The sequence below is a fragment of the Agelaius phoeniceus genome, chromosome 1 (genome assembly GCF_051311805.1).
Source record: "Agelaius phoeniceus isolate bAgePho1 chromosome 1, bAgePho1.hap1, whole genome shotgun sequence".
Taxonomy (NCBI): Eukaryota; Metazoa; Chordata; class Aves; order Passeriformes; family Icteridae; genus Agelaius; species Agelaius phoeniceus.
The window spans coordinates 18,908,130-18,934,669 of NC_135265.1; the positions used below are offsets into that span (position 1 = coordinate 18,908,130).

The following is a 26,540-nucleotide window of genomic DNA, read 5'->3' on the forward strand; positions in this document are numbered from 1 at the left end:
CTACTGATTTTCAGTAGGATCATTTTCCAGTTGAAAACCTAAAAATCATTGATATCTTTATTTTTCAAATACAGAGCTTAATTACTATTGAAAGCAGTGATTTATCTTTTAACAGTATATATTCTAAAAAGTGGGTTATAATAGAAGTGATCTTTCCTTAAAATGGCCAGTCGTGTGAGCCATAATGCTCATTGATAGTAAAATCAATAGAGCATTGATTCCGAGCCTTAATCCGTGGGGGCTGTTGTTCAGAGCAGCGACGTAGCCTGGTAAATACCCAGGGCTGTTTAAAGCACTTAATGCAAGAGGCTCTGCTGTCTTCATTTATTTTTTTCTTAACAGATAATTTATAATAGAATGTGGTTGCCAAATGTTAGTTTGAAGCCTTGGTTTACATATTACTGCATTGTTACCATCAGTATATATGGACTTTATTTAATCGGTAGCCACTTTTTCAGCGCATCAATTAACAACCCTTAGTATATAAGAAGGCAACTGCTTAATAAATGTATATTAAATTAGGTTGTACGTGTATTTCTCTGAAGATTTCACAGGAAGAGCATCTTATGTAAAACCTTGTTATCAACCTAATTTGTTTTAAAGATGGTTCTGTTTCTAAAATATTCTCTTCTATTATCACTAAAATCTTGTAAATGTTGTAATATTTTTAAAGGCTAAAACATCTCCTTATTTCTTAAACAAAATTAAGTAGAAATTTTAATTTTAAAATAACATCATAAGCAAATTTTCTGAACAGAGTTTGTATTAAGGTGTCAGTAGTTAATTTGTTTTGACTTACTGGGAAAGGGAAGAAGTTATTAGTTCAAATTTTACAATAATAGATCTTAACTTTAGTATTCTCATAGTTTTAATGGAAGATAGAATTTTGTAATATGAATTTTACTTCTGGTATCATTCAGAACACAACAGAATCCTGAGGTGTTAAATCTTTTATGCAGACATAATGGTGCCAACTTGAACAAATGTTTTATCAGAAGTTAGCTTTTCAGATATGCACTATAGTAAGGTATATTTTTTTAATTGAAAACCACTGCTTCTTTTTCTGCTTAAAATGAATTTGCTTCTGGAAATAAATTTTTTCGTACATCTCCAAGGTATCAATTTAATAACTATCAAAGTAGCTAGTGCAGTTGTTGCATTTAAATTGATTTACATGTCAAGACTGGCAGTTTAGCAGCTGCGCTATTATTCCTGGATTGGTCAATTTACTTGAGAAAAACCTACTACTGAGTTCTACTGACCTGCATGACAATATAGGCCCTATTTCTATTCCTGTAATTAGGCCTGCGACTAACTCAGAATATTTTTAATTAAAATATTTTGGTCAATGTGTTGCACCAAATTAGGCCTTTCAGTGCAGATTTAATTCTGGAAATGGTGTGATTAGAATATGTAATGAGTTGTGTTCAATTTAAGATTAACAGGTTGTGCATCTTGAACATACAGATTTATGAGTTTACTGTAGAGATTTTTTGTTTGAAACTTTACTCTGAAGAGTTAATTTAAAAAAAATTTGGTTTGCATGTTTGTGGTTTGTTTATTTTTAAATTGTTAAAATACTGTAAATAAAAGACCTCAGACATTTTAAGATCCTTCAAGACATTTGTGTGAAGGAAAAGGGATTGTCATAAAATAGTTTCTGTGCAGTTGGTAGGGTTAGTAATTAAAAAGTTTTAAAATAGATTGATTTTCAAGACAGTGTTTCAAATAGAAAATCAAAAACTGGTGAACTTCATTTTCAAACATCAATATCAAGCCTCTAATTTAAGCTCTTATCTTACAAAGAAGGTATGATAAGTCTGGCATGTTTTTACCTAATGGATTTTGTGGTACTGAAGGACAAAAACAAAAAGCAGAGATGCTTCTCCCCTCCCCCCAGCACTTGTGCATTTAATTTGTAAAAGAAAAAAGGGTTTCTAGTGTTTGAGACATTTGTTCTTGGCTACATATTTAGTTCTTCATGGGCTGTTACTTACTTCGATCACGGAGACCTGCCCACTGATTACGGAGCACGTAGAACACATTTCTGGAAGTCTCTTACTTCAGAAGTGACTGAACTTGGGAGGGGAGGGGGGCAAGGGTTGCAGGAACATTTGAATTTTTTTTTTTCCCCCTGTGCCCCAGTGATTGGAGCCTGTTTGTTTCCACATGCAAGCCTATCTGCTGACAAAACAAGGCATTACTCTCTAAAAAAAAAAAATTACTAAATGATCTTTTGTGTGTGTATTATTCAAGCACTCTGTGGATTATCTTTTGTTTTATAATTGGATGGTTTGGCTTATTTCATTTTTAGCTCTCCATGAAAGCCTGTTATGTTTGCTACTGTAGGTATGATGATATTCTGATCAATGGACTACCAGATTGGCGACAGCCTGTGTTCTACTACAGGCGGGTGAGAAAAATGAGCAATGCTGAGCTGGCATTACTCTTGTTCATTATACTCACAGTGGGTCATTATGCTGTGGTTTGGTCAATCTACCTGGAAAAACAGCTGGTAAGTATTGGTAATAAATCAAACTTGCTTCAATTATTAGTACTGAATTTCCTGTAGAAGTTTGCGTATATAGATAGATAGATACCTCTGCCCCTGGTTTGAATTTGGACTTTTCATATTTTAAAAATATTATATTTAAAATGATGATAATTACAGAAGGAGATGTTCAGCATCTCAGAAATGGTAATCTAACAATGACTTAATTTTTCTAGAATTGGTAATAAATTGCAAGAGCTGGTCCTGGGTTTTTATCTGGAAGGAAGAAGAGAAAAAGTCTATCATTTGTTGATGAAGAATCATACGCTACTGTAGGCATATCTAAGGTTTAAAAATAAACAGGTTTTATTTGTTTAAAAGTGATACTTGATTTGCCTTTGTTCTAAGCTAAATGCTTTTTTGTTTTGTTTTTTTTTTTTTTTTTTTTTTTAACGGGGTGGGAATTGGTAAGCAGTATAAATCACATTATTTTTTGATAATTTTATACAAGTCTGTTGCAGTTAGTAGACTAAGAAAAAAAACTAACCATAACTTGAAAAATATTCATACATTAGCATCTATTTACTTTTTTATTTTCCACTGCATTATTGAAGTTGATGAATGAGAAAGGAGGCAAGTTGAATGCTTTCTCCTCTTAGAAAACTTTGATTGCTATGGAGATACACATGAGTGACAGAACTGGACTTCATGTGTGTTTAAAGACTGGATACCATGGCAACAGTTATTGTTAAGATAGATCATTTTACTTAATCATGTAGGACCCCAGATACATTTGCATAAATGCTACTCTAGTGTTTACCCTTCACAGTAGAGTCCCAGTAACATTTGTGGTTTACATGCTAATGATAACCTGTAACCGTAGTTCTTTCTACATCAAGGATGAACTGCTTAGCAGAAAAAAGAGGGAAAAGAAGAAAAAAACAGGCAGCAGGAGTACAGAGGAAGCCAAACTTGCTGCTCTAGACAAAAATGAAAGGTGGGAAAGAACTCTCTTGTTTTGTGCATTTTAAAACATTCTGTCAGCTACTGATTCAGTTATCTCGTTTTCTTTTTGCATCTTTGAAATATTCTGTGAGAAGAACAACTGTATTTGTAGTAACAGCCATTGCTGATATAAAGTGTGCCAGTGTGTGTTTTCAGGTTTGGATTTGTAAATAAACACGTGGTGTTTATTCAGCAGATCAATAATCATTGAAAGATTAAGGCTGAATTAAAGGCTTCTGTCTTATAAAAGGATATTATTTTTACAAGTTGATTTTAGGAGATTTTAGAACTTTTTCCCTCTTTAAGGGTTTTTGCCTTTGATTACAGTTAACAAATTTCAATTTATTTGAGCTTCAATTTATTCCTCTTCCAAGCAAGGAGTTCTTATGGGGTTTTAATGCTTGTCTGATTAAATGCTTTTTATCTGATTAACTTAAAAATGAGTGTGTTGGTGAAGGCTTCTAACACATTGTTTGTCAAGGAATACATAAGGAAATAGTGACTTTCAGGACACTCCAAAAGATACCACTATTTCTTCTATTGATTCATAGAAAGAAATAAAGGGTTTAAATAGTTCACACAGCAGGGGCATGAACTGGATCAATGAGGGATGGAGATCAGAGACCATTCTGCCTGTCGTCTTTCTTGATGACATCAGTGAGTAATGCTCCAGTGAACTGCAAATGACATTAATTTTTATGTATTGTTTTGTTTATGCTACAGTCTTCATATCTGGTTGTCAGCACTCGTGAACACTTGGTTGAAGCTTGAGTGGTTTTTTGGTTTGGTTTTTTATTTAAACTAAAGTGATTATGTGGCTTATGAATTTATTTTCTTGAAGAAAAGTCCTTTTAGAAGATCAAAATACAGAAATGATTCGAAGTTAGCTGTTAGATATTTTGAATTAAATGTTTAAAATGTATCTTTATTATTATGTAGTCAGACATTTTTATGGGAGTTGACAAGTGCTAATCATCTTAAAGGATAATGGGAAAGTTCTGGCTTTGAGATTGTGTGGCAATAATGAAAAACCTACCATTTTATTTGACTGCAGGGTACTGGACAAACCACAATGGCATGACTTACTTCCGTGCAAGCTGGGAATATGGTTCTGTCTCACAGTGAAAGCTTTACCTCAGTTATTCCAGGTAACAGTAATGATGTTAAATTGTGTTACCTAATTTTTCTTGACGGTGTTATTATGCATAATCAGATGTGTAACGCTTGTTCTTAATTAATTTTTTGGGTCAAACACATAGCACACATATACATATATATATATATATATATAAAGAAATTACTCTTTGGAGGCAAATTTGATATCAGAAGTTCATGGAAATATGAATGTATTTTAAATGCATATTAATCTTAACGAGCTAGGGAAGCAGTTTCTGTTAGGCAAAACTACAGAATAAATGATGGGAGAGGGTTGAGGGGAAGATGGATGTATATCCATCTAATTAGGAATACCAATGTTTAAGTGATTTTAACAAAAGTACTTTAATCTCAAATCAGCAAATGCTGTACTTTCATAACAAATTTTAATATGCCATTTAAATTTGGGATAGCAGTGAAATTACTTTTTTAAATGGAGTTTCTTTCTTTAATTCATTGGATAATGATACAAATTGATAGCTGAAATTGCTGAAGTAAAATAACAAAGGTATGGTTGTAATTTAGAAACATCAATGTGGCAGCCTTGCTCATGGTTATTGTGTTTTAATCAAATACTATCAACAGTAAAATCTAGCTGGCATTCAACCAATGGAAGTATTGTCAGATTAGTTACCAGAATAACTTTTTTAATATCACCTGCTCTTTCTTGGCATCTTCCTTAAATACAGTATTTTGTTTTTAATACCTTGGTCACTGGTAATATGGATCTGGCACTGTGAGATGAATTTTTCTTTGATTTACAGAAATATTGAGTATTCTTTTAAAAGTATAAGTAGTAAAATGGCATCAGTATTTGTGGTTTGTCTCTGTTCAAGCTAGAAAAAGACTATAGTTATAATTCCTACTCTCTTATTTAAACCCTTGTAAAAGTTATAAATACAATAATGCCTAGTCTTCCAGCATCCATTTTTATAGCTTTTAACTTTTCCTACAAACAGAGCCAAAGTTAATCTCTCTCTCTCTCTCTCTTAAAATTTTCATCAGAACATTGGGACTGTTTTATTAAAAAAACCTTTATTTTTACAAGTTTGTAAAGCAAGTTGATTATGCTTAATCAACTGTTGTGGCCAAATTAAGCTTTGATGTTCATTCCTCATCAAGGGGAGTCAGATAGAAAATAATTAGGATCAGCAAACTTTTTTTGCTGCATTTTTGAAACTTAATTTTAGTAAAATTAAGAAACGTAATTATAGTATTTTCCATTTTGCTTTCATTGCAAAATTTTTTAAATCACACAATATAGTAAGATTAGTGAATAATTGAAAATTTGGACTTCTTATGGCTTCTTATAATTTTTATGATATTAAAATAGTGTTATGTCAGTATGGGAGGTTTCAGGTTTGTTGTTCAAAAAGCGGCTCCTATGCCTGTCAGACTTGGCAGAAAAAAATTACAAAATAATGATGTTTCATGCTTTGTTGAACTTAGCCCTTGTTTGGATTCCTATTCCATTAAATTAATAGTAGTGGAAAAAGACCTGTCCAGTAACTCCTGGAATATTGGAGACCATCAACCAGGGGTTTGGTGGCAGGGGAAGCATGTTGTGGTGGAATTCAGAGCAGGAAGGCTTTGAAGCAAAGAGGAAGGAAAGAGACAGGGATTCTAGAATAAATTGGCCCATATAGAAATGACACTACTGCTTAACTGCAGGGTTTGTTTTGTTGTTGTTTATTGTGACCTGCTAGTTATATGAGTTAAAATGTACCAAACTATAAATAATCTCCAATGTTAAAACTATTCAGGACTTCAGGTGACTAAAATAAATTATTCTGGCTTATTATTTATTAATTAGTTAACAATACTTAAAGAAGTATCACCCCTTCTGAAGAGCATAAGAGCAGTTGGAGCTGTGTTCTGAAATGACAGTTGAAAAGATACCTGGTGTGTTGTAACTACCTTGACAGAGAGACCTCTGGGTTCTTTTTGATTTTGATGTATATTTAACATTTTGGCAAGATCTGCCTTAATGACCAACATGGAGCAAAAAGTTATCTGTACTTGTATGATTATACCCTGGTACAGAGGTCCTGTTTTAAATCTGAATGCTTTTTTCTTCAGTAATGCACAGGCTTGAGATTTCAGGATACTTAATGCTTTTAATAAAAGTGAAATCACTAAGGCAGAAGATGAAGGATCCTACAGATACTGAGTAGTGTCACGTGTCATATTGCAAGTGGTTGACATCAGGATGGATGCCACAGATTTTAGTTGTTTATTTGTTTTAATTTAAATTATTTCTCCAGGCATTTAAGAGCCAACAAATCGTTTTCAAAATCTGTTGTTCAGTTGCAACTAATCCAGTTGTAGGTGAACTTCTGGAAATGCATCCATGTTTAAAGGAACCACGATTGGGACAGGAAAGGGGAAAATTTAGCAGTGCTTTTAGGTGAATGTTGCTCTGCCACTGAGTATTTCAAAGCCCTGCAGTAAAACAGTTGAACTGTTCCCTCAAACTAACAAAATAGAAGCACATGCTTGTAACAGACACAAGTTCTTCCTCAGAGGAGACTTTATTAAAAAAATCCCAAAACTAATCAAACATAACAGCATAACAACAATAGCAACAAATAAAACTTTTTAGCCCTTCTTGTATTGATTTTTTTTTTTTTTTACCTAGCATCCATCTCTCCCCCTATTAGTTAATGTGAATATTCTTCTTGCAACAGCTGTGTCTGAGAATTCAGGTTGCTGAGCTTCTGCTCATGCCTGGCTCTCATTTATCCAATTGAGTGTCTTTCTCCTACTTCCCTTCCTCCTTCAAAATGTCAGATTTCAGAAGGAGGCACTTAAAATAATTAAGGTGGGCCTTCACTAAAGAAAAATGCTTTGTTTGCATGCCCTTGTGATGGCCTATGCCATTTTATTGTAGCCTGCATTTTATGTCAAGAAATTGGAAGAAAAATGTGTGAGGGGAGGATGAGAGAAACTAAGAAAAGAGCAGGTTTTTTAAACTGTTGACAATTGTATTTTGAGAGAAACTACATAGATTTTTATATCCACACACTGAGTTTAGTTACATTTAGGAGTGAAAACAGCATTTTAAAGTTTGTTTGAAGAACCAAAGGGAGAAAAATGCATAAAATGTATCATAAATCAAATATGTGTGCTGTGAGGGAAACATTAAGTGGAGTGTAAATTACATTGCCTATTACCAAGTTTAATTCTTATAATGTAGGATAAGAAAAAAATAGAAAAAGAATGAAAATTGTTTCTAAGGCCATTTTAGCTAATGCTTTCATGAGAACGACCTGGAAAAAGACAATGTATTTTAAAAAAAAGGAGATCAAAAACCTCCAAAAACTCAATTAAAATGCTTGTTGAAACAGAAATTTCTTCTTAGAATGAAATAAACCAGCTACATGTGGTGTGCAAGAATTTCAGTTCAAATTGTGTATGTAATACAGTTGTGTTAAGTGTACTTATGTTTTGAGGGAGAGCTGCCATAAGTAAATTGCAGTTTATTCCAAAAGCAGCTGACTAGAGGGTGGTTTTTTTGGATTTCTGGACATATAACTTAAGAAAAGTGGTCTTTTTGAAAAATGTTTTTAATTATTCTTCACAAAATTTTTCCTTCAGAAATCAGAAGATAGGCATGTTTCTTAGTGGTCCTGTCAACTTTACCTCCACACTGATGTGGTGAAGTTTAGCAGTGAATGTCTTTATTTTTACACTGACTGAATTGTGAGCCTGCTGTTGTCCTGAGGGTAATGGAGCAGAAAGCATTTTTGTTTGTTTCAACAGAAATGTTTTCTTGTTAAGAAAATAAAGTTTCCTTCTTCTATTGTAATCCTGTAGGTGTAGAGCACACACCCTCACAGTGAGCTGTTGGGAGAATTGGTGGCTCACCAGTAATGAGAAGCCAGTTTGAGCTCAATACATAGTTGCACTGGATATTATAACCTAGTGAGATTATCAACAAAGCTTTCAATTACAATTGAAACTTGTGTTTATAAAGACCTTTGTGTAGCACAAAGTGAATTAAAACAAAAAAGCCAGTAATTTATTTTTATGTAGACTACCAGATGGTAATTACTGTAGCAGATTTAGTAGTCTGGAATAGATTCAAACTAGTGACCCAGAGGTGTTTAATTTCTTGGCATTTTTTCCTCAGGTTTTCTTTTAATCCATGATCACAATTCAACACCTGTTTAGAGATGGTTCAGCTTTGGCCTTAAATGGATTGGCAGTGTGTCATTAAACTCAAGAAGCTTTGCCAGCAGGGCATCTCCTTTGGCAAGTTAGCTTCCAAGCAAGATTTGATTAGGTCAGCAAATGTATTTGTGAGTTGTTTCTGTCTTCACATGTGACTTTATATGAAATTGTGTGAGATTAAAACAAAATTTATTGCATTTAATAACATATGCCTTAAAAAAAAAGAATTACTCAAGTCAGTAAGGTTAAATATCTCTCTATTTCCCAGCTTTACAGGGTTTTGAGGGTTTTGACATGTTCCAATTTACTGTAGAGTACCAATGTTGGTATAATTTGTGGGGAGCGAGCAATTGCCGGATGTGTGGCACGAGTGATTGCCCATTTGCTCTGTTTCTTGCTATTTCACAGCTGTTGGGAGAACCAAAGTAAGGATGAAGCTCTTGACCCTGAGGTCAATTAGAAGCTTAGAAGCAGGTCAGAGGAGAGTGGATGATGAAACAAGTATTCTGGATGTATGCAAGTGAGCAAAAATAATTTGTGTCTAACAGGGTACTGCTTGAGGCTCTGGAGGAAGAATGTGCTGCAAAAATACTAAAAGTTTTAAATAAATGTAAGAGAGTGAAGAAATTTGCTTTTAATTGCCTGCTGTGCTGTGGCAGCTTCTTTGTATCACTGTAAGTCTACATATCCTACCACATGATCGTGAGTAGCTGGTGTAGGAGGCAATACTGGCTCTCAATTATTGCTGCTGGTCTGCTGTGGTATGAGGCTTCATGGGGTGTGAAATGGGTCCCAGAGAGGCCTTGCAGCACTGACCTCTGTTTCTCCTTCTGGCTGCCTTTGTCTCCCCACTGGGCACATGGAATTCCCAGCAGAGCCTGCAGTGGCACAGCCAGCTGCTGGTCACACGGTGCAGGGTTGGGAACCACACCACAACTGCCCACGGCTGTACACAGCTGAAGAGCCTCCCCACACCTGGGATTGTTCTACAGGCAAAGCATGATTTTTTGATTATAAAGGAGGAAGTCATGCAATTCCTATTTGTTTATTAGATTGCCTTTGGGCAAAAAGGTAAAAATGCCAAAGAAAAGTATAAATCATAATGTTCAACTCTTTTTAAAACATTATTTCTTACCATAACACATTGATATCACTAGTACAGAATCCTATCCAAAGAGTATTTTTGCTTTGGTGTAATGGCTGGAATTTTTATTGCTTAGAAATAGCAAATTGAAGGAGGGCTGGTGGAGTAAATTTAATTTAACTCTTTTTTTCTCTCTTTTCAATACAAATTGCTTATAATAATACTGTGCTCAAAAAGACAAAAAAAAATGGTTCAATAGCTCCATGAAAGTATTTTTATGTAATAAAAATTAGTCCAAAGAAAATTATTTCAGTATACTGACTTTAAGTATGCTTGTGAGAAATTTTTTTCAATTAAGTGTGCATTTTGTTTGTATCAGTCTCATATCCAAAGAACTAAAATGTGAACTATTTCTATCACAAAACCTGAAATTAAGATTCTCATACAGCAAATTGTTTCAAGTTGTTTGCTTTCTTTTTCCTAATCTCCAGTTTCTTTTGAGGTAGACCAGAAGGCCAGGAGGACTTAATATTTACTGGAGGGGAAAATACCCAAAGAATGAAAACCCAAAAACCACAAAGCAAACAAACAGCAAAGCCTCATCACCTCCCCAAAAATCAAGGAGAAACCAAAATGACTGAATCTTACTCAGAATGGAAGTTTTTATTTATAGAATTAGTACAGTTTGAATAAACACTGTATCTCTTGATTTAAAAACAACAAACAAAAAAACACCTAAAACCCCAACCAAGACCTCAAACCCTAAAACAAACAAATGAAAGAAACCCTTGACTGTTCAGTATCAGGGATTTCTGTATTTCTGCATAACTCAGGCTCAGCCTTAGACAATCTCAATTTAATAACATGAAATGATACTGATATAAAGAGAGAAACTATATTTTCAAGAATTTTTCAGTATTCTTCATTCTTATTTGTGATTAGATATGACGCTAATCACAGGATTTTCCTATATATAACAGTTTAAATATAAATAGCAGAATTTTGCATTTCAAATACATTCTTTTTTTCATTCTGTTCCTTTTTGGAAAGTATATATCTGAACTTATAATAAATCAGCATATATCAGCCCTTTTCTTTATTCTTCATGCTTAACTAATTACATGTTATACTGCTTTAGGTGAGAAGAAATAATATATTTGTTTTGGTGTTTTTTTTGAAAATGTCTTAAACTCCTGCAAATGAGAACATATTTCTGATTAGGTAAGGTGGAGTTAGTTAGAACTGTTCAAAGCTTTGTATTTGTTTCTCTTTTCTCTGTATCTTTACACCCAGAGGTATGAAAATATTACTTTTCTTACCTGTATTATGTCTTGAAGGTGAAGTATACATTAAGTATAGAATGTTGATGTTTTGAGATATAAAATTGTTACTGAATCATGGGGAAGGAACCTTAGATTGGAAGAGACTGTATCTGTCTTGTCAGTGTCTTTAGGGCCCTAAAATACTTGTATTGAGACAAAATGACTGCTTAAATTTATCACTTTGGAATAGTAAAAAATCTGAGCATAAATCTATTTTTAAATACTTACACTACCAAAACAGAATATTCTTGAAAATGAAAATTCCTGTTTAGACTGATTGAAAGCTAATGAAGAATGAATTGAAAGGGGCTTATTTACATTAAGGCAGAACTTTTCTTCAAAGAACTTCCTATGTTAAATGTTTTTCCAGTGGTTTTTCATTTTGACCTGTAAGGTCTAATTCACATAAAATTTGTGTCTGTGATTAAAGTCTTTACTCAGGTATGCCTTTTAATTTTTCTTTACAACCTGTAGAGCCATTCTTATTTGTTTATGAGATGGATTTGATTTTAAAATGTTCAAAATCCATTTGGTGTTAAGCTTTTTGTTATTTTTTTTCTTTGCTTTTCTTTATATGTATACATTTGTGTATGCTTCAAAGTGTGTCGTTTCCCCTTTTTTTGTTATTATGGTCACAGCCATAATAATCTTACTGATAAGATAAAAGACTGATGCTGCCTTTGTTACCTGCATATTACTCCATTTCTAGTGATAATCCATTCTATATCTATAAAGCAACAATTCTACCATATTTCATTTACGTGCTTCTGACTAGTTTTCTTTGTTGTTCAGCTATTGTGTCTCATTTTCATCTGAGCCACATTTCCAATTGTTCTGTGATTGACATGCTGGAGAGATTGACAGTTACCCCCTAGTGCCTGCTGTCTGGAGATCCCACAAGCAATAATGGATTTTACACCAGAATTTAGCATCAAATATTGGCTTTCAGTGTCAAATGGGTTAAATTCAAATGCCAGTTAATTGTAGCCATTTTGAAATCATAGCCTTAAACAGAAGTGGTTTTTGGATATCCATAAGTCTGAGTCCTGTGTATGCCACGCACCCAAACGTCTCAAACTCAGCAGAAGTGAACTATTGCATTTATGGCTGTTTCTGTTTCTTAATTTTTCAAGTAGGCCAAACCTCGAGAGTATAAGGAAAGTTTCCAGTGTGGTAGGGAATTCTTATTTCAGGTAAACCAAAAAGAGAACCAGTGCTGATTCTAATTTTGTGATTCAAATATGTCTCCTCAAAGCCTAGATATCTGCTGTTAATGCTAGTCCTGCTTTAACTACACTTTTTTTTAGCCACAACTCTACTTTAAAAAAACCCTTTTTCCCAATCCTAAAAGTACTAGCATGTGAAACAGTCTCTTCTGTTATGTTCCAGAAGCAAAAAGTTATGTAAACCCTTTGAAATTACTTTTGTGTGCAGAGATTTCCTACATAAAACTGGCAAAAAACTCCCCAAAACTTGCTATTTCCTGTACCCAGAAAAAAAAAAAAAGAAAAAAGAGTAAGTGGTGTTTTGGAAGGAGGTGGAACTTTACTGATCTTTTGTGGGAATTTGTCAGAGTTGTTCTTCAAGCATCCTGACCTTATCAATGAGATGTCTCCAAACCACTACAAAGTTCTGCTCAGAGCTTGGTCATGATTCCTGTCATGTGCTCTCCAGCCTCCTTCAAGTAGCTTTGAAAGGGTAGATGCAAGTGTAACATGAAGAACAACTTTGCAGGGAGAGTGGGATGATTTCTACCATTAGCTAGATTAGCTCAGATTTTTCTTTTCAAGGTTTCTTAAGGTGTCGTTTCATGTTGATGATACCAGGTTTTGTTTAAAAATAACTGAAATTATAAAAAATATTTACTACCATTCTACAATACATTCTGCATTCAAATTTAAGTTACCCTTTATCTGTAAAAAGTGGTACTGTTAGTGTAATAATACCAAAAATTATTTTTGGGTAGGAAGATCTAAGATTAGCTCTATCAAATACTATAATTAATTTTTGTGTAATACAATAGACATTCTGCGTGCTTGATAAAGATAAATAACAATTTCTCTATTTCAGCGTTTGTAGTATGGATTCCTTGTTTTTGAATGACTATAGAAATCTCTTAAACTGGTGAGACTAAGGAAACTTTTCAGCAATCTGGTTGTTCATATTGGGAAGCTTTCAACAGAAATCTATAATAACTCATTCATCAGATTTTGGAAGGGTGTACATTATTGTGGTGTATGTGTGACAGGACTTCTAGTTTTATGTGTACATTTGCTTTATAGATCTCAGATTAGAATCTAATCCTTGGAGAAAAAAAAAGTGTATTTTCAACACAGTAATAGCAATGTAGAAGTTGGTTTAAAAAAAAAAGGGGGGGGGGGGAACAAGCTGGCACATGCAGTTAGTGTTACCTTAATGAGTTCACATTGAGGTGATTGCTGCCTAGCACTTGCCTTTGTTTGTCCCTGCACACACTACTCTAATTAAAAACATCTTTTTCTCCCTTGAACTTCCAGATTGCTGATTTGAGCAAAGTGGGTGCATGCTCTCTGCAAAGCTGAGGTAGTTTCTCCAACCATTTTGCTTTTCAGGTTGTCAATGAGCATCAGAGTCTATAATATCAACGCTATTACATTTGAGTCTTTATTACACAAATTCTATGTTTTAGACTGAAAATTGCTGTAACTCAAGGAAACAAATATATCTTAATTATTTTTTTGGTGAGGTTAAGTGAGAACTTAAAACAGCCATTGCAATTACTTGTTTGTATAAGGATGCTAATGCCATTGCAACGTTTTCTTAAAGGATGCCAGACAATTATATGTAGAATATAAAGAAACAAAAATGAAGGAGAAAGAAGATGCCCTGGCTAAGGCTGAACTTGAAACACTTCAGAGTGAGTTTTTACCACTGTCTTAATAAACAAAGATGTAATACAATATACCTTCTACATTGGATGTATATGAACACTTTTCTAACCTTCTAAAATACATGCTTTATATATTTCTCTACTGCTGTTAAATTTAAATAAGCTTTTAATTTTGTGGCTAATTTTGCAGTAGGCTGCTGGTTTGCTCCTATAGAAACATACAACTCAGGTGATCAGTTAGATTATAGCAAGAAGAACATATCTTGCTAGAAATGTTGCTTTATGGGAGGGGAAGATCTCAAATGTACTGTACATTTTCAGAAGTGGCCTCTTGGGTTTTTGAGCATTTTGTATTCTCATTGTTTGTAATTTTTTTAATAATGTGTTTAATAATTGTTTTGTTCATTTTGAGTTGATTTTTGTGATAGAAAGTGACAATTATTTGAATTTCCAAAAGGATGGATGCAGACTTCAGAGGTGGATTTGTGCTGTTGTTCAAATAAATATTTAAACTTTTTTTATACTCTTATAAAATAAAAGACCAGAGAAGGCAATTAACATTTCCTTTAATAAAGCATTCAGAATAATTATAGGTGGCTTTTCCTTTCCTTCTTTCAGTTACTTGCTTTTGACAATGATTAAACCTACCCTCTTCTGAAGACAGTTTTAACAGTTTTTTGTCCGTGTTTGTATGTGCATGCTTGCTTTATTTACTGTACTTAAGTATTTGTTTAAGTATTATGTGCATGCTTTTAAGTTCCTTTATTCTGACAAGTGCATTGAGTGCTTTGTGATAATTTAGTAGCTTGGAGTAAGCATCAGCCTTTAGGTACTTAAAATACAGCTGCATTATTTATATTTACAAAGTAGCTAAATTTTGTAAAATCAGCAAAGAGATCCAGTTCCAGCAATAATTCCCGACTTATCACTAGCTGAATCTGTTTTGGGAAAATGGATAACATTCAGCATCTCAGTGAGCATCATGGACCCAGGCCAAATCTAGCAAAATAGTGCATATAATGCTTGTAAGGAAGGCCTGCCATTATGTTTGAGATACCTACCACAAAATGGGTCCTTGAAAAGGGTCTTGACTCGGGTTATTAAAAACTTGTTAAATTGTCAGATAGTAATGTATTACCATTGTTCAAAATAGCTGGCATGCATTCCTCATTGAAACCTGTGAACTACTGTGAGTTTAAAATGGACTAGTTTTTGAAAAAAGAAGTGCAAATGAAAGTGTAAAGTTATTAACATCATATTGTGCACGTTCCTGTGTGTCACTGAAAGGCCACATGTGAAGTTTTAAGTATTTCCCTGCTGCCAGGTGTATTGTGAGAGTCACTTTTTTTATTGTTACCTCCATTAGCAGTGCCCATCCCTGAGAGGTGCAAGTTTGGCCTTCCAAGTCACCCCTGACCTCTCCTAGAAGCACCACCCTGTCCCCTGTCACGTTGCTGGGTGCCCCACGGTGTAACTGCCCTGTCTGCCAGGTGACCCAGTGTCACTCGTGTGACTGCCATGTCCGGGTGACCCAGTGTCACTCGTGTGAGCAGGGGCCAGGCCTTACCAGGCTCACTGGCATCCTGCCCTTCCCTTGTAGGCTTGCTGGCAGGGAGCAGGCAGGATTGAGAATCACCACCTGTAATTAGCAGAGTTTGAGATTTGGCATGGAATTATTTGGTCAGCCATAGCAGTGCTATAGCTGGGCAGCAGAATGAGCTGTCAGTTACCTTTTTTTCTAATAAGTAAGACTCCCAAGAGAGAAACAAGAGATGCATCCATGTTACTGTAGGCAAAAAAAAAAATTATATCATTTTTAACTGAAGCTTGCATGCAAAGCATCTGCTAAATTTGCTTATTTCATTATGTTGCTCTGCATTGTCATATCACAATTAGCATAGAAAGGTTATAAATCACCAAATGTACATTTTGTTTGTTTGTCCCCATTCTTCTTAATTTTAGACACTATCTCTGGGATGCAAGGTCATAATAAAGGTTCTGTCTATTTAATTGAGTAAACATATATCTCATGCTGATTAGCAATAGCTGTTTTACAGTGCTTGTTTTTTTTCATGCCCTGACTGCTGGTTTGCCCCCTTGTCTGTCTGCTTTCCTGCTGAAACTGTGCAGTATTCTGTAGGCAGCTTGAACTAAAACCAGAGTAAGGTACTGAAGGAGGAAAATGTAGTTTGCTGAACAGGAAAGAGAGGACAGTATTGAGATGTCATTAGAGTTCTATTTTTGGGAAGGAATGTGAAGAAATAATTTCTTGGTAAGTTAATATTATGCACTTTTGATTTATTTTTCTGGCACTTTTGCAGTGTTTCTTATCACTTCTCAATCCATCCAAAATTGTCATTACTACCTTAATAAAATATAGCAACTTTACCTTACAAAAATAGAGCAATTTATAAGACAATCTTAGTTTTCTAGGAAATAGGGTTTTGTAGGAATTAAAGGGAGTTGTGTATTTTAGGCACAAAAGTAGAAATGGTTTGCATTACATTTTCTGATGCATTTTTCACATTTAGATGCAAGAACACAAAGTTTTATTTTTAAATGGAAGTGCTTTAATTAATAAACTTTCTTCCAACTTCTCCCTCTTCTGTCATGTCACATGTGTGATCCCCACATCAGGGAGTGGTTCTTTCCCAATGAATAGCCCTGTTCCTCATAGTCATGGGATGCAAAGTACAGTAGGTGTTAGCTGCACTGAATAGGCATTATTAAACTGAGATGATATAGGCATACAATCTGGATAGATCACTCAGTTTTTAAATTTAAATTGCAAGGTTTGAGTAGTTATCAGGACAAATTCTAGCAGCTCTCAAGCTGTTTATGCATGGAGTACTTCTTTCAATGATGTCCATTTTGGGGGAAACACATCTATTTTTCTTGCTTTATACTAAGCCTTGGCAGTTCTCTTACTTTCCATTCTTCTGAGTTTGTTTTCCCTGACATTCAGCAGGAAAACTTAAATTTGTTTTTAAAATATGTCTTTTTTAAAAAAAAAGGTCCTGCTAAGTATTGCAGGTGAACTCTTCACTGGCATCCCAGTTAGGAAATATATTTGCATTGTAAATCCATAATTCTTGCCATGATGTACAAGGCATCTGGAACAATCTATGGCAGGAAACTTTTTTTCTAGTTATAAACAATGTTGAATAGTATGTGGGGTTTTCTGCTTTTTCCTTACCCCCACCTGTCAAGCTTTAACTCAAGTAGGAAATTACAAGCCCTATGGCTGCTTGATGAGCTGCCTTTCTATGTCAGGCTTTTATGATGTGGTAGTCTCTTCACAGGGTCTTACAGCACTCTTACCCAAGTGCCTGCCACCAAACATCCAGAGCTGTAATGAAACCTTTAATGCATTTGATCAGGTTTGGTTAGGCTTGGTTGGTCACCCTTTCCTCACAGCTTGGAATACAGCATGCTGCTTGCATAGCTTTTTGTATTGTTTCATGAAACCTAGGGATAGGACACATCATTAGGTCATTTAGTACAATGGGTCTATTTCAGACTCTTACAGGTGAAAATCAGTGGAAAATACTGATTCTCCTGACTTGTCTTACTTGACTTGTACCAGTGGTGCACTTCAGCATTGCACTTCCTTGTTAAGATACAACACTGATCAATAAACCTTGAGATGCCTTCTGTTCTTCATGGTTTGTTCAGATAATTAATTTTGCTACTGTATAGTTATATCCTAATTTCAGTATGGATTTCTCCAGATTTGGCTTTCAGTTGTTCATTATTAGCATGTCTGTGCCTAAAAAAAAATCTATTTATCTGCAGTTTTCTTAACATAGAGCCTTTCTTGATCCCTTAATTTCTGTGGATCTTCTGTACTTGATTTAGTTTTGCAATGTATCTAGAAGTATTGGGCCTTGGGTTTGTATATAATGTTCTAAAGTTTGTTATCTTCTGATTATAAAATCATGTTTCTTCTGTGGTTATTACAGAATCACAGGTTATATTAGTTCCCGTTGCTCTGATAGCTCATTTTGGATTGCTTGTCCATCATAACTGCAAGCCCTGGTATCAAAGGTTCCTTGACCCCTAAGTCCCTTCTAAGTGCAGATGTGGCATAAGGCCCTCAACTGTGTAATTTTCAAAACCACTTTTGATTTGATTGGTCCCAGACTACCAGCCAGTCCATGTTCCTACTTCTTCTTGTGCTTTCCTCTTCACTGTGAACCATTTGGAATAAATTTGTAGAATCTAGCACTTTGCTGAAGGTTACTCTCCTTCCAAATAATTGATAAATATATTGGATAATTGTGTTTAGTATTAATCTCTGCCAAAATGCAGTGTTGACATGGCTGCTGAGTAATGATTTGCTGACACGCAGGTTCAGAGAAAATTAATTTATGCAATGCACGCTTTTTTGGTTGGTGTGGGTGTGAATGTTTTCTGATCACTTAATTGTTACCTCTGAAGCCTAATTATGGCAAACTATGTATCATCCATTTCACTGATTGTTTTGGCAGGCCTGCTGAAAGAATTTTGAACTTTCAAGCTTGTGTATTTCTCCCAGTTGTTTCAGCTAGGCTTGTGTGATACGTCTCCCCACAAAACTTGCTTTAGACTTTATTTTTGCAGAATATTTTCCATACAGTGCATGAGGCTCATTTGAGAGAGGCATGCATGCTTCATTATATGTTTGTTGGATGGCAAACTAATGCTCAAATATTGGAGCCTTGTTTCTAATCCTTTTATATTTTGGGGGAATTGGAAGTATTGGGAAGGGTAGATCTTCAGAAAAAAAGATGAAAGTCATCAAAAGCTGTAGCTTGTGAGTTTTTTGTAGCTGAGGATGCATTCATCCCTGAGCATGTCTTCAGTCAGTTTGCTCAAAAATAAACTAGCTTGTATGTCCCAGTACAGAAGATGTGTGTATCTGTCTGTAATTCTTGATATGTTCATGTAATCCCATTGACTTTGAGTATAGAAATGTGTACCTTTTTTTAAGCATATGTGTGTTTGCCCTGTATTTGCATTGATATTGAACATAATTTGCTCCATTTTCTCAGTAGACTGTCAAAACCTTAGTACAATTTTTTTTCCAGACTTCTGGGTTCTTTGTGTTCTGTCTGACTGTGTTACTGTATGTGTAAGTGAATTTTTCTCTTGTCATGTTTTCAACAAATTTTAGTACTACAAATGCTTTGGTTGTCTTTCATAGTTGCATAGGTAAGTGAACTGTGTTGAAAAAAGAGATCTCAGTGCAGTATCTTACTGATTTGCCCAAAAGATGTTTGCTGTCTACCTTTTTGTGTGGTCATATTTCTTGCTTTCTAATGCATGAGATATCAGGCAGTTTGTCCCTTTAATTTTCAAGATATCAATGTCTTTTTTTGACTGTATTTTCTGTGAAGTCTTTCTCATGCTTAAAGCTTAGAAACCTTGCAGAGAGAGAGAGCTACAACTTGATGTGTCAAAATTTCTTTGCAGAAGTTCAGTGCTTAGTTTTGGTTTTATTTCTTCCTCTGTGAAGCAGTTGCTTTTTTTTTTTGTGGAAAAATTCTCTGAGTTCTTTATTTTAAGATCAGCTAACATGTAAAATCAATATAATTTTTTCTGAAAACTTCAAAGTGCAGGACCTCTGATACTCGTTATGGAAAAAGCATCACTGTTTTACTACATGGCACTTGATCCATAAAGTCTAGCAGATTCCTTATCTGACAGTATCTTAATGCATGATGTATCTTAAAGCAAATAACCATTAGCTAGATACTATTAATTCTGCCAGTGATAAAATTGATGTAGTAACAAGGTGGAAGAACTAATGAGGAAGTGTCTGATTATGTGCAAGTGATTCATTAGACTTCAAAACTCTGATCATGGCACCATAAACTAGTAAAATGTAGAGCCATTAGAAGAATAGTATTGGAGGCCTTTAGAAACATATAATTTTGTGCTTTAGGGGAGTTAACTAATTGTTATCTGCAATGTCTGGGCATCCCAGTGATAGGTCTGTTTATATGCTGTTCAAACACAGGGGATGTAACTGCATCTCTCTTTTTTTAACTCTTAGTTAACAACTACACATTCGATTTTATTCTTCTGATAAAGAACTTGATAGTTCTAAAGGTGGAAAATACTTGTAGAAAATTAGACTTTTTGCAGTATGAATTCAGGAAATTATAAAACAAAATCCCTTCTGCTAAAAAAGACAAGAACTCTGTAAAAGTTATGAGTCGTGTAAAATACTGATCAATTGACATTGGACTGGTAGATATCAAACAATTTCCAGTGTGTTTAGGATCTTGGATTCCATATGCACAAAAACCAAATTCCATTTGTTTTTTAAATTCTATTTAATAGACTAAAAAAGTTACTACACTGTAATTTGGCAATTAAAATACATTATCTTCCCAAAAATAGTAATGAGAGTAAGTTTTTAATTTACCCTGTTGAAGTCAGACTCTGTTTTACCAAGATTGTTTTCTCTCCCCTTTATTTACTTGTATGAGTGCCAGTAACTCTGGTTATAGTGAAGATTTGCTGGATATTGGTGCCCGCTGTGGTCTGACTGTGTCTCCAGCAGATACTGAGCTCGCTGTCACAGAATTGAGAGGAATCTCCATTCTAGGAAATCTTTACTGTATGTTTCTCCTGCATTTTGGTTAGGTTTGTGTGTAACAATATTAAAACAATATTTGAGACCAGAGGAGAAAAATGTCTTTTTAAAGCCTGTTCTGTTATAGTAGATGGCCTAAAACCAGCAGCATTAGAAAATGACACTAAATATTAAGGGAACACTTGTATTTCAAAACTCTGAATCACAGCTGCAGTTGTCACTGCTGTCAGCACGATCAAACACATCCTTACTTTAGGTCCTGGTGGTGGGCAGCTGCACCAACTTCCTGGCTGTCTGTCAAGCCTCAGCAGATACAGGATTCAGCTGTCTAGGCATCATCCAGTATTTGGAAAACCTGATCCATATTCTCTTCAGGGCAAAGTGCCTGGTCAGGTCGGAAGTGTCTTTTAGGCTGCCAACTGAATTGCTGATAGTGAAGAGATAACATGAAGGAAGGAGGTTTTCTTCCTGAATATCTCCTGTGGACTTCTGTTTTTTGGCTGAAATAGTTCCAGTGGTCTGTTTTGCTTTCTCAGTATTCACCTGAAGGAGCGCCAGGGCTTGGCTGCCTTAATTTGAGGCTTCGTGCCGCTAAACATAACTTCTGAAATTCCTCTGTCTAAAATACTTTAAGATATTACCATTAAACTGCTTTTATGTGCTTTCATGTTCTAAAAAGTGGCTTTGAAAATTCTGAGGTGAAACTGTTCTTGGTAGGTTATTGGAAGCCCTGTGTCAAAGGTGCTGTGACTTCAATTTTATTTATTTATTTTTTTAATTCAATATGACAGCCATTGTGGTATCAAGAGATATGCTGAACTCCTTCATCTTTTTGTATATGCATGGGAGACAGTAGAGATAAGATTTTTTTAATTCTGGTTGAGTGCTTGTTTGAGGTTGTACAGCCATCTTCTCTAGGTGGGATTTCTCGTTCTTTTGATAGTCAGCAAACAGCAGGGTGTTAGGTCTTCCTCTGTCACTTAACAGCCTGAAGAAAGCCTAGATACTGTCTTTGATACCTCATTTTAAAGTGGAGCACAGTGTTCTCTGGAAATAGTTACTTCCAAATTACTTTCAAAACTACAGCAAGAGCGTAGATGACCTATTCCAGGCTATGCTCTTCATTTTTAAATGTTGGTCAGAAGATTTCAGGCTTTAACTATTTGCATATTTTGATGGGGAAAATTAATAAGCAATAGGTGATGGGGTGCAAGATTCAGGAAAAGCCAACTGTCATGGGGTGTCTCCACTGTTAAGTAATTCCAAGTGAACACACAGTGTGCTTGATTATTTTGAGGGATTGAAATAAAGTGGTGAAAAATGTCATTGAAGTTAACTTCCTAGAGTACTTTTGCTGGTATCAGTACTTTTGCAATGAAGAGATGGTAAAGCTATTGTTACTTATCCATACAAATCTTAACAGATTCTAGAATCTGTTAAGTAAAATGAGAGTATATTGGATTAAAATGAGATAATATTTAATATATGTGATTTGATTATAAAATTTACCTTTTGAAATAAACAAAAAATTGTACCTGTGTTGTCTTTACTAATATCTGCATAGTGAGACAAATGCTGCTATTACACTTTTGGATTTTCACTTAATTTTGAGGAGTATCTGTCATTTCATTATATTTTCTACACATCCCTACAGAAGGATGCTAAAAAAATCCAAATCCAAATTTTAACTTAATATTTCATTTACTGAAATTTGTCAGGCAAAGTTAAAGATTCTTTAGAAAAACAGGTTTCTGAAGAATGTACAGGGAAACTCTGAACAGTGAAAAGTTGAAAAGCTCATTTGTCATCCTGTTAACTTGCAAGATCTGTATGACTTTTCTGTTCATTTTGGGCTTGGAACAGTTCTCTATCCCTTTGTTGTTTTCTTAAATACTCAGTTCCTAGGGTTTGTCAAATCTGTGGAGTCTTTTCACTGTACTGTTTCTGCACATATATACTATTAGGAAAAGAAATTCTGCTTCAGAGTCTGCAGGGTCCTCTGTCCTCTTTAGGAATTTTTTAAAGGTTTCCATGAAAAACAGATTTTTCTCCTCTGAAGAATTAGGGCATGGTTACAAAGGCAGATAAGCTGATCAGACAAGTGTGGTTCTTCTTTTCCTTACTCGCCACCTTTAAATGACTTGGACCTTTTTCTATTTGTTTGAGTATTAAGAGCAGTTTTCTACTTGCTTAGTAAATTGAAGTAGCTTGCTGAGTGATTGGGTGATTGTAGAAACACAATAGGAGGGAGAGGAGCACAAAGTTATGCAGTGGAGAGTGAAAAGGTGGAATCAAGTGTAGAACTTCCTTCTTGGTTGCAGTGGAGTATTAGATCAGCTCTTTCAGTTTAGGAACATTCAGTCATTGTGAATACAGCATATTTTGAAAACAAGAGGAAAAACCAGAAGAGTCCCACTGGGTACACCTAAGGTTTCTGGACACTTTCTGAGTGTACAAGCATCTTTCTGCTCCTCATCTTGTTTTTCCTAAAGTTCTGTCAATTGTCCATTTTAAATCTTACTTTTCATCTTACATAGTGGAGGCATTTTTGGGTGCTGGGTTTAGGTTATTGTGGTCCTTCCTTCCTTTCTTTCCCATGAGTTTGCTGCTCCCATTTAATACCATTTGAAGGGCAGAGAGAGCAGAAAACAGTAATAATCAGTGTTAGAAATGAGGTCCAACATTTAAATCTTCTTAAATGTGTAAGTGCTAGAACAGAGCTATTTGTGGTTTGAGAAATCTGAGAATAGAGAAGCCATCTGTTGACTCAGAAGCTTCTACTTAGCATAGCTGACCATAAAGTAGTACAGAATTGTCTAAAATTCACCTTTCTAACTCTGCCAATTTCTCTGAAACTGGCTGGACTTCAGAATCTTTTAACAGCTCCTGTGCTTTTGCTTGTACTAATCTTCTTTGCCAAGTGGTGTAGCAGTAACGAGAGCTAACTCATCTGGCCCTTTCCAGCGTAGTTCAGATGGAAAAGCAACTAAATGGGTGCATTGCCATTTACTTCTAATAAAAATAAAATTATTATGCAAAACTCTGATTCTCTTTTTAACAAAGAAATTGAAGGCACTTCCTCAGTGGAAATTTTAAGATAGGATTAAGAAATGGGGAGCTAAACCTGCTTCTGAATTATGCATGCCTGCAGTACTAGTGGCATTACTTTTTCTTATTTTTTACTTTTGTATAGAAGAGAAGAAGCCAAAAGTCAAGAAACCAAAATTGGAATTCCCTGTATACACAGCCCTGGAATCAAGTGGGTATATACCATCTTATGATCATGGAGCTTCAATTGAAGAGATTGAGGAGCAGATGGATGATTGGTTGGGAGGCAGAAACAGAACCCAGAAAAAGAAGGTAGGTTCAAAATCTTTCATGTTGTTATATATCTTAAAAGTTGATTCATTTGCTTTCCTCTCAGGAAAACAGAATATTGTGTGTATACCACCACAATATTCATATACCATTACAGTGTAGAGAGGTATTAATTGTCTGACAGAGATATAACAGAAAAAATTATATTAATGTTCAGTGCAATTTGTGTAATGATACTGGAAATGTTGTTATAATAAGATGTCATTGATTAAGCCATATGAAAGCTCTCTATGGTTTCTAATATAAATACTATTCTTGTTCACTGGAAATTAGTAGAACATAATGCTGTCAAGTTGCATGAGTCTTGGTTCTTTCTCTTAATTGCAGTTAATAACATTTTGCTTGCAAGAATAGATTTTTCTCTGTTAAAAGAAAAGCGAAGGAAAAAGAGGAAACCTTCTCTTTGTAATATGCAGATGTATTGTCTTTTGATTGTAGAACTGATTGTGTACTTTGTGCATTTTATCTAATGCATGGAACAGTTCTAACAATTCAATTTAGGCCTATTGTTAAGGGTCTTTCTACTCAGAGATAAGGGTTCTTAGTGGCAGTTAGTATAATTGTGTTCTGGTAAATTTTATTGAATCATACTAGCTTGAAAATGTATAATCTTCACGTTGGAACTGAGAATAAACGTTGTAAATTAGTCTGCTGTCTTGAAAGTCTGCCTTCCTTGGAAAACAGGTGAGAAGGGTGTATTTGAAGCAAAGTTGGGTTGGTTACATGCTTGATCATCTAGATCCCTAGACTCATCCCCCAGTTTCTCCTCTGACAGAAACTGAGTCTGTCTTTGAATTTCCATGAAAATGCAGAAATTGAATAAGACTGGGCCTATTCCATCTATAAATTTGTACTTCCTCACAAAATATATAGAAGTTGTGTCTTCAGAGACACTGCTAGGAGAACTGGTTGTAGGTCCTTCCAGATGTCTTCCACAAAACTTGGTTTTCTACATTATAATCTGGATATGCAGTATTGCATCTCATTGCTTTGATAAATTAGTGTCTTTTTTAAAGCATTCTGTTACAAAAGGGGTTAACCTTTTAGGGACAAGCAGGCAGTTTGTAGGTATGCTGTCTGGGTAAGTGTTTGACCTGAACAAACTGTGATGAGTTCTGCTTCCTTTGCTTGACAGCTAATATGTTATCACAATGCAACATCAACATTTAATACAGTTGTGGAGGAAAACAGATTTATAAACTGCAAAAAGAAATGGAGAATATAAGTCACTGGCTCCAGAAGCCTATAGGAGCCATTTGTATCTAACAGGAGAAGGGCTGTGTCATATGATTTGTAATAAGCTCACTGGGAAAATGATTGTACCACAAGTGAATTGTTCCTAACTGTCATTTGACACATTTTCCATTTCAGAAATACATATTGTTCATCACATCATGGATGTGAACTGGGTCAGCATCCCTTTTCTGCCTCTAGCATGGATGTGAAACCAAGTGGTCTGTAACGTCCCCCTCTCAGTTCTGCTTGCTTTAAGAAAGTTACTCTGTCATAAATCATTTTGCTATCAGACCTTTTCTTGTGTCATTCTTCACTCATAAGGAAGCCTGTTAGCTTCTTTTTTCCCTTGTCTTCTGTGGTAGCTCAGGGATGTGGACTGTGTACCAGACAACATCAAAGTAGCTTGATAAAGTAGTACATTACTTTGTCATCCTTCCAGGAGTAAGGAGTGGAATTGCTTTCCCTGCTTTTGGCATCCCAAATGTAGACAATTGCAGTAATTTAATATTGCTCGTCAACTGCTCTGCACTGTTGATATTTGTACTTTAGAGGTGCCTATAATCCATGAACTAGTATTTTGGAAATGCTGTTCTAGGCAAAGTGCCTAATTTGGTAGAAAGATTAGATTATGTTCAGTTTTTAGATTGATTTATTCTTTTTGAATACTTTGAGTTCTTTTTTTCTTTGTGATTTATTCTTTTTGGTTACTGCTTCCATAGAATTTTAAGTATTGAAGTAAATAAAGAAAAGGCTATAGAAAATAACAGCTTCCTTCTTAGCCATTGTAAAATGATCTACCAAGGGAAGGAGAAAGAGAAATGTTTTCCTTTTGTTTCCATAAGGTTATTACATAGCTGGATGAAGACATGCTTATAGCATTGTAAAGTTATTCTTCTGCCCAAATTTCAGAATGCGCTGAGCTTATGTCTGTAAGGAGCTAATCTTGCCATGTTGTTACTCTTTAGTTAAAAACGAAAATTAAATGAAATAATAAAAGAAAGCAAGCTATTGAGAGATAGATAATATCAGTATTGCAGAACATAGAGGTAGTTTTTCTGTATTTCTGTGTAGCAGTGATCCATCCACCTTTAGTAACTTTTTTGTATGGTTTTAATTATACTTTAAAAAAAAAAAGAATACTTAACAGAAAGACTAGGTTAACAGTAAAAATAAATTTAGAAAATCATAAATATGAGGGAAGGTTAAATAGTTGGAATTTTAGATCACAGAAAAGGGGGGCTGTG

At 34.9% G+C, this 26,540-nt stretch overlaps 1 protein-coding gene across 1 annotated transcript in view; it reads left to right on the forward strand.

The window, feature by feature from the left end:
- Positions 1-26,540, forward strand: part of DNAJC1 (DnaJ heat shock protein family (Hsp40) member C1) — a 106,974-nt gene that overhangs the window by 42,390 nt on the left and 38,044 nt on the right. The window contains exons 4-8 of the mRNA XM_054647238.2: positions 2,350-2,515; positions 3,391-3,488; positions 4,551-4,644; positions 14,036-14,126; positions 23,876-24,042. Of these exons, the coding sequence (XP_054503213.2) occupies positions 2,350-2,515; positions 3,391-3,488; positions 4,551-4,644; positions 14,036-14,126; positions 23,876-24,042 (616 nt within the window). The remainder of the gene's footprint in view (positions 1-2,349; positions 2,516-3,390; positions 3,489-4,550; positions 4,645-14,035; positions 14,127-23,875; positions 24,043-26,540) is intronic.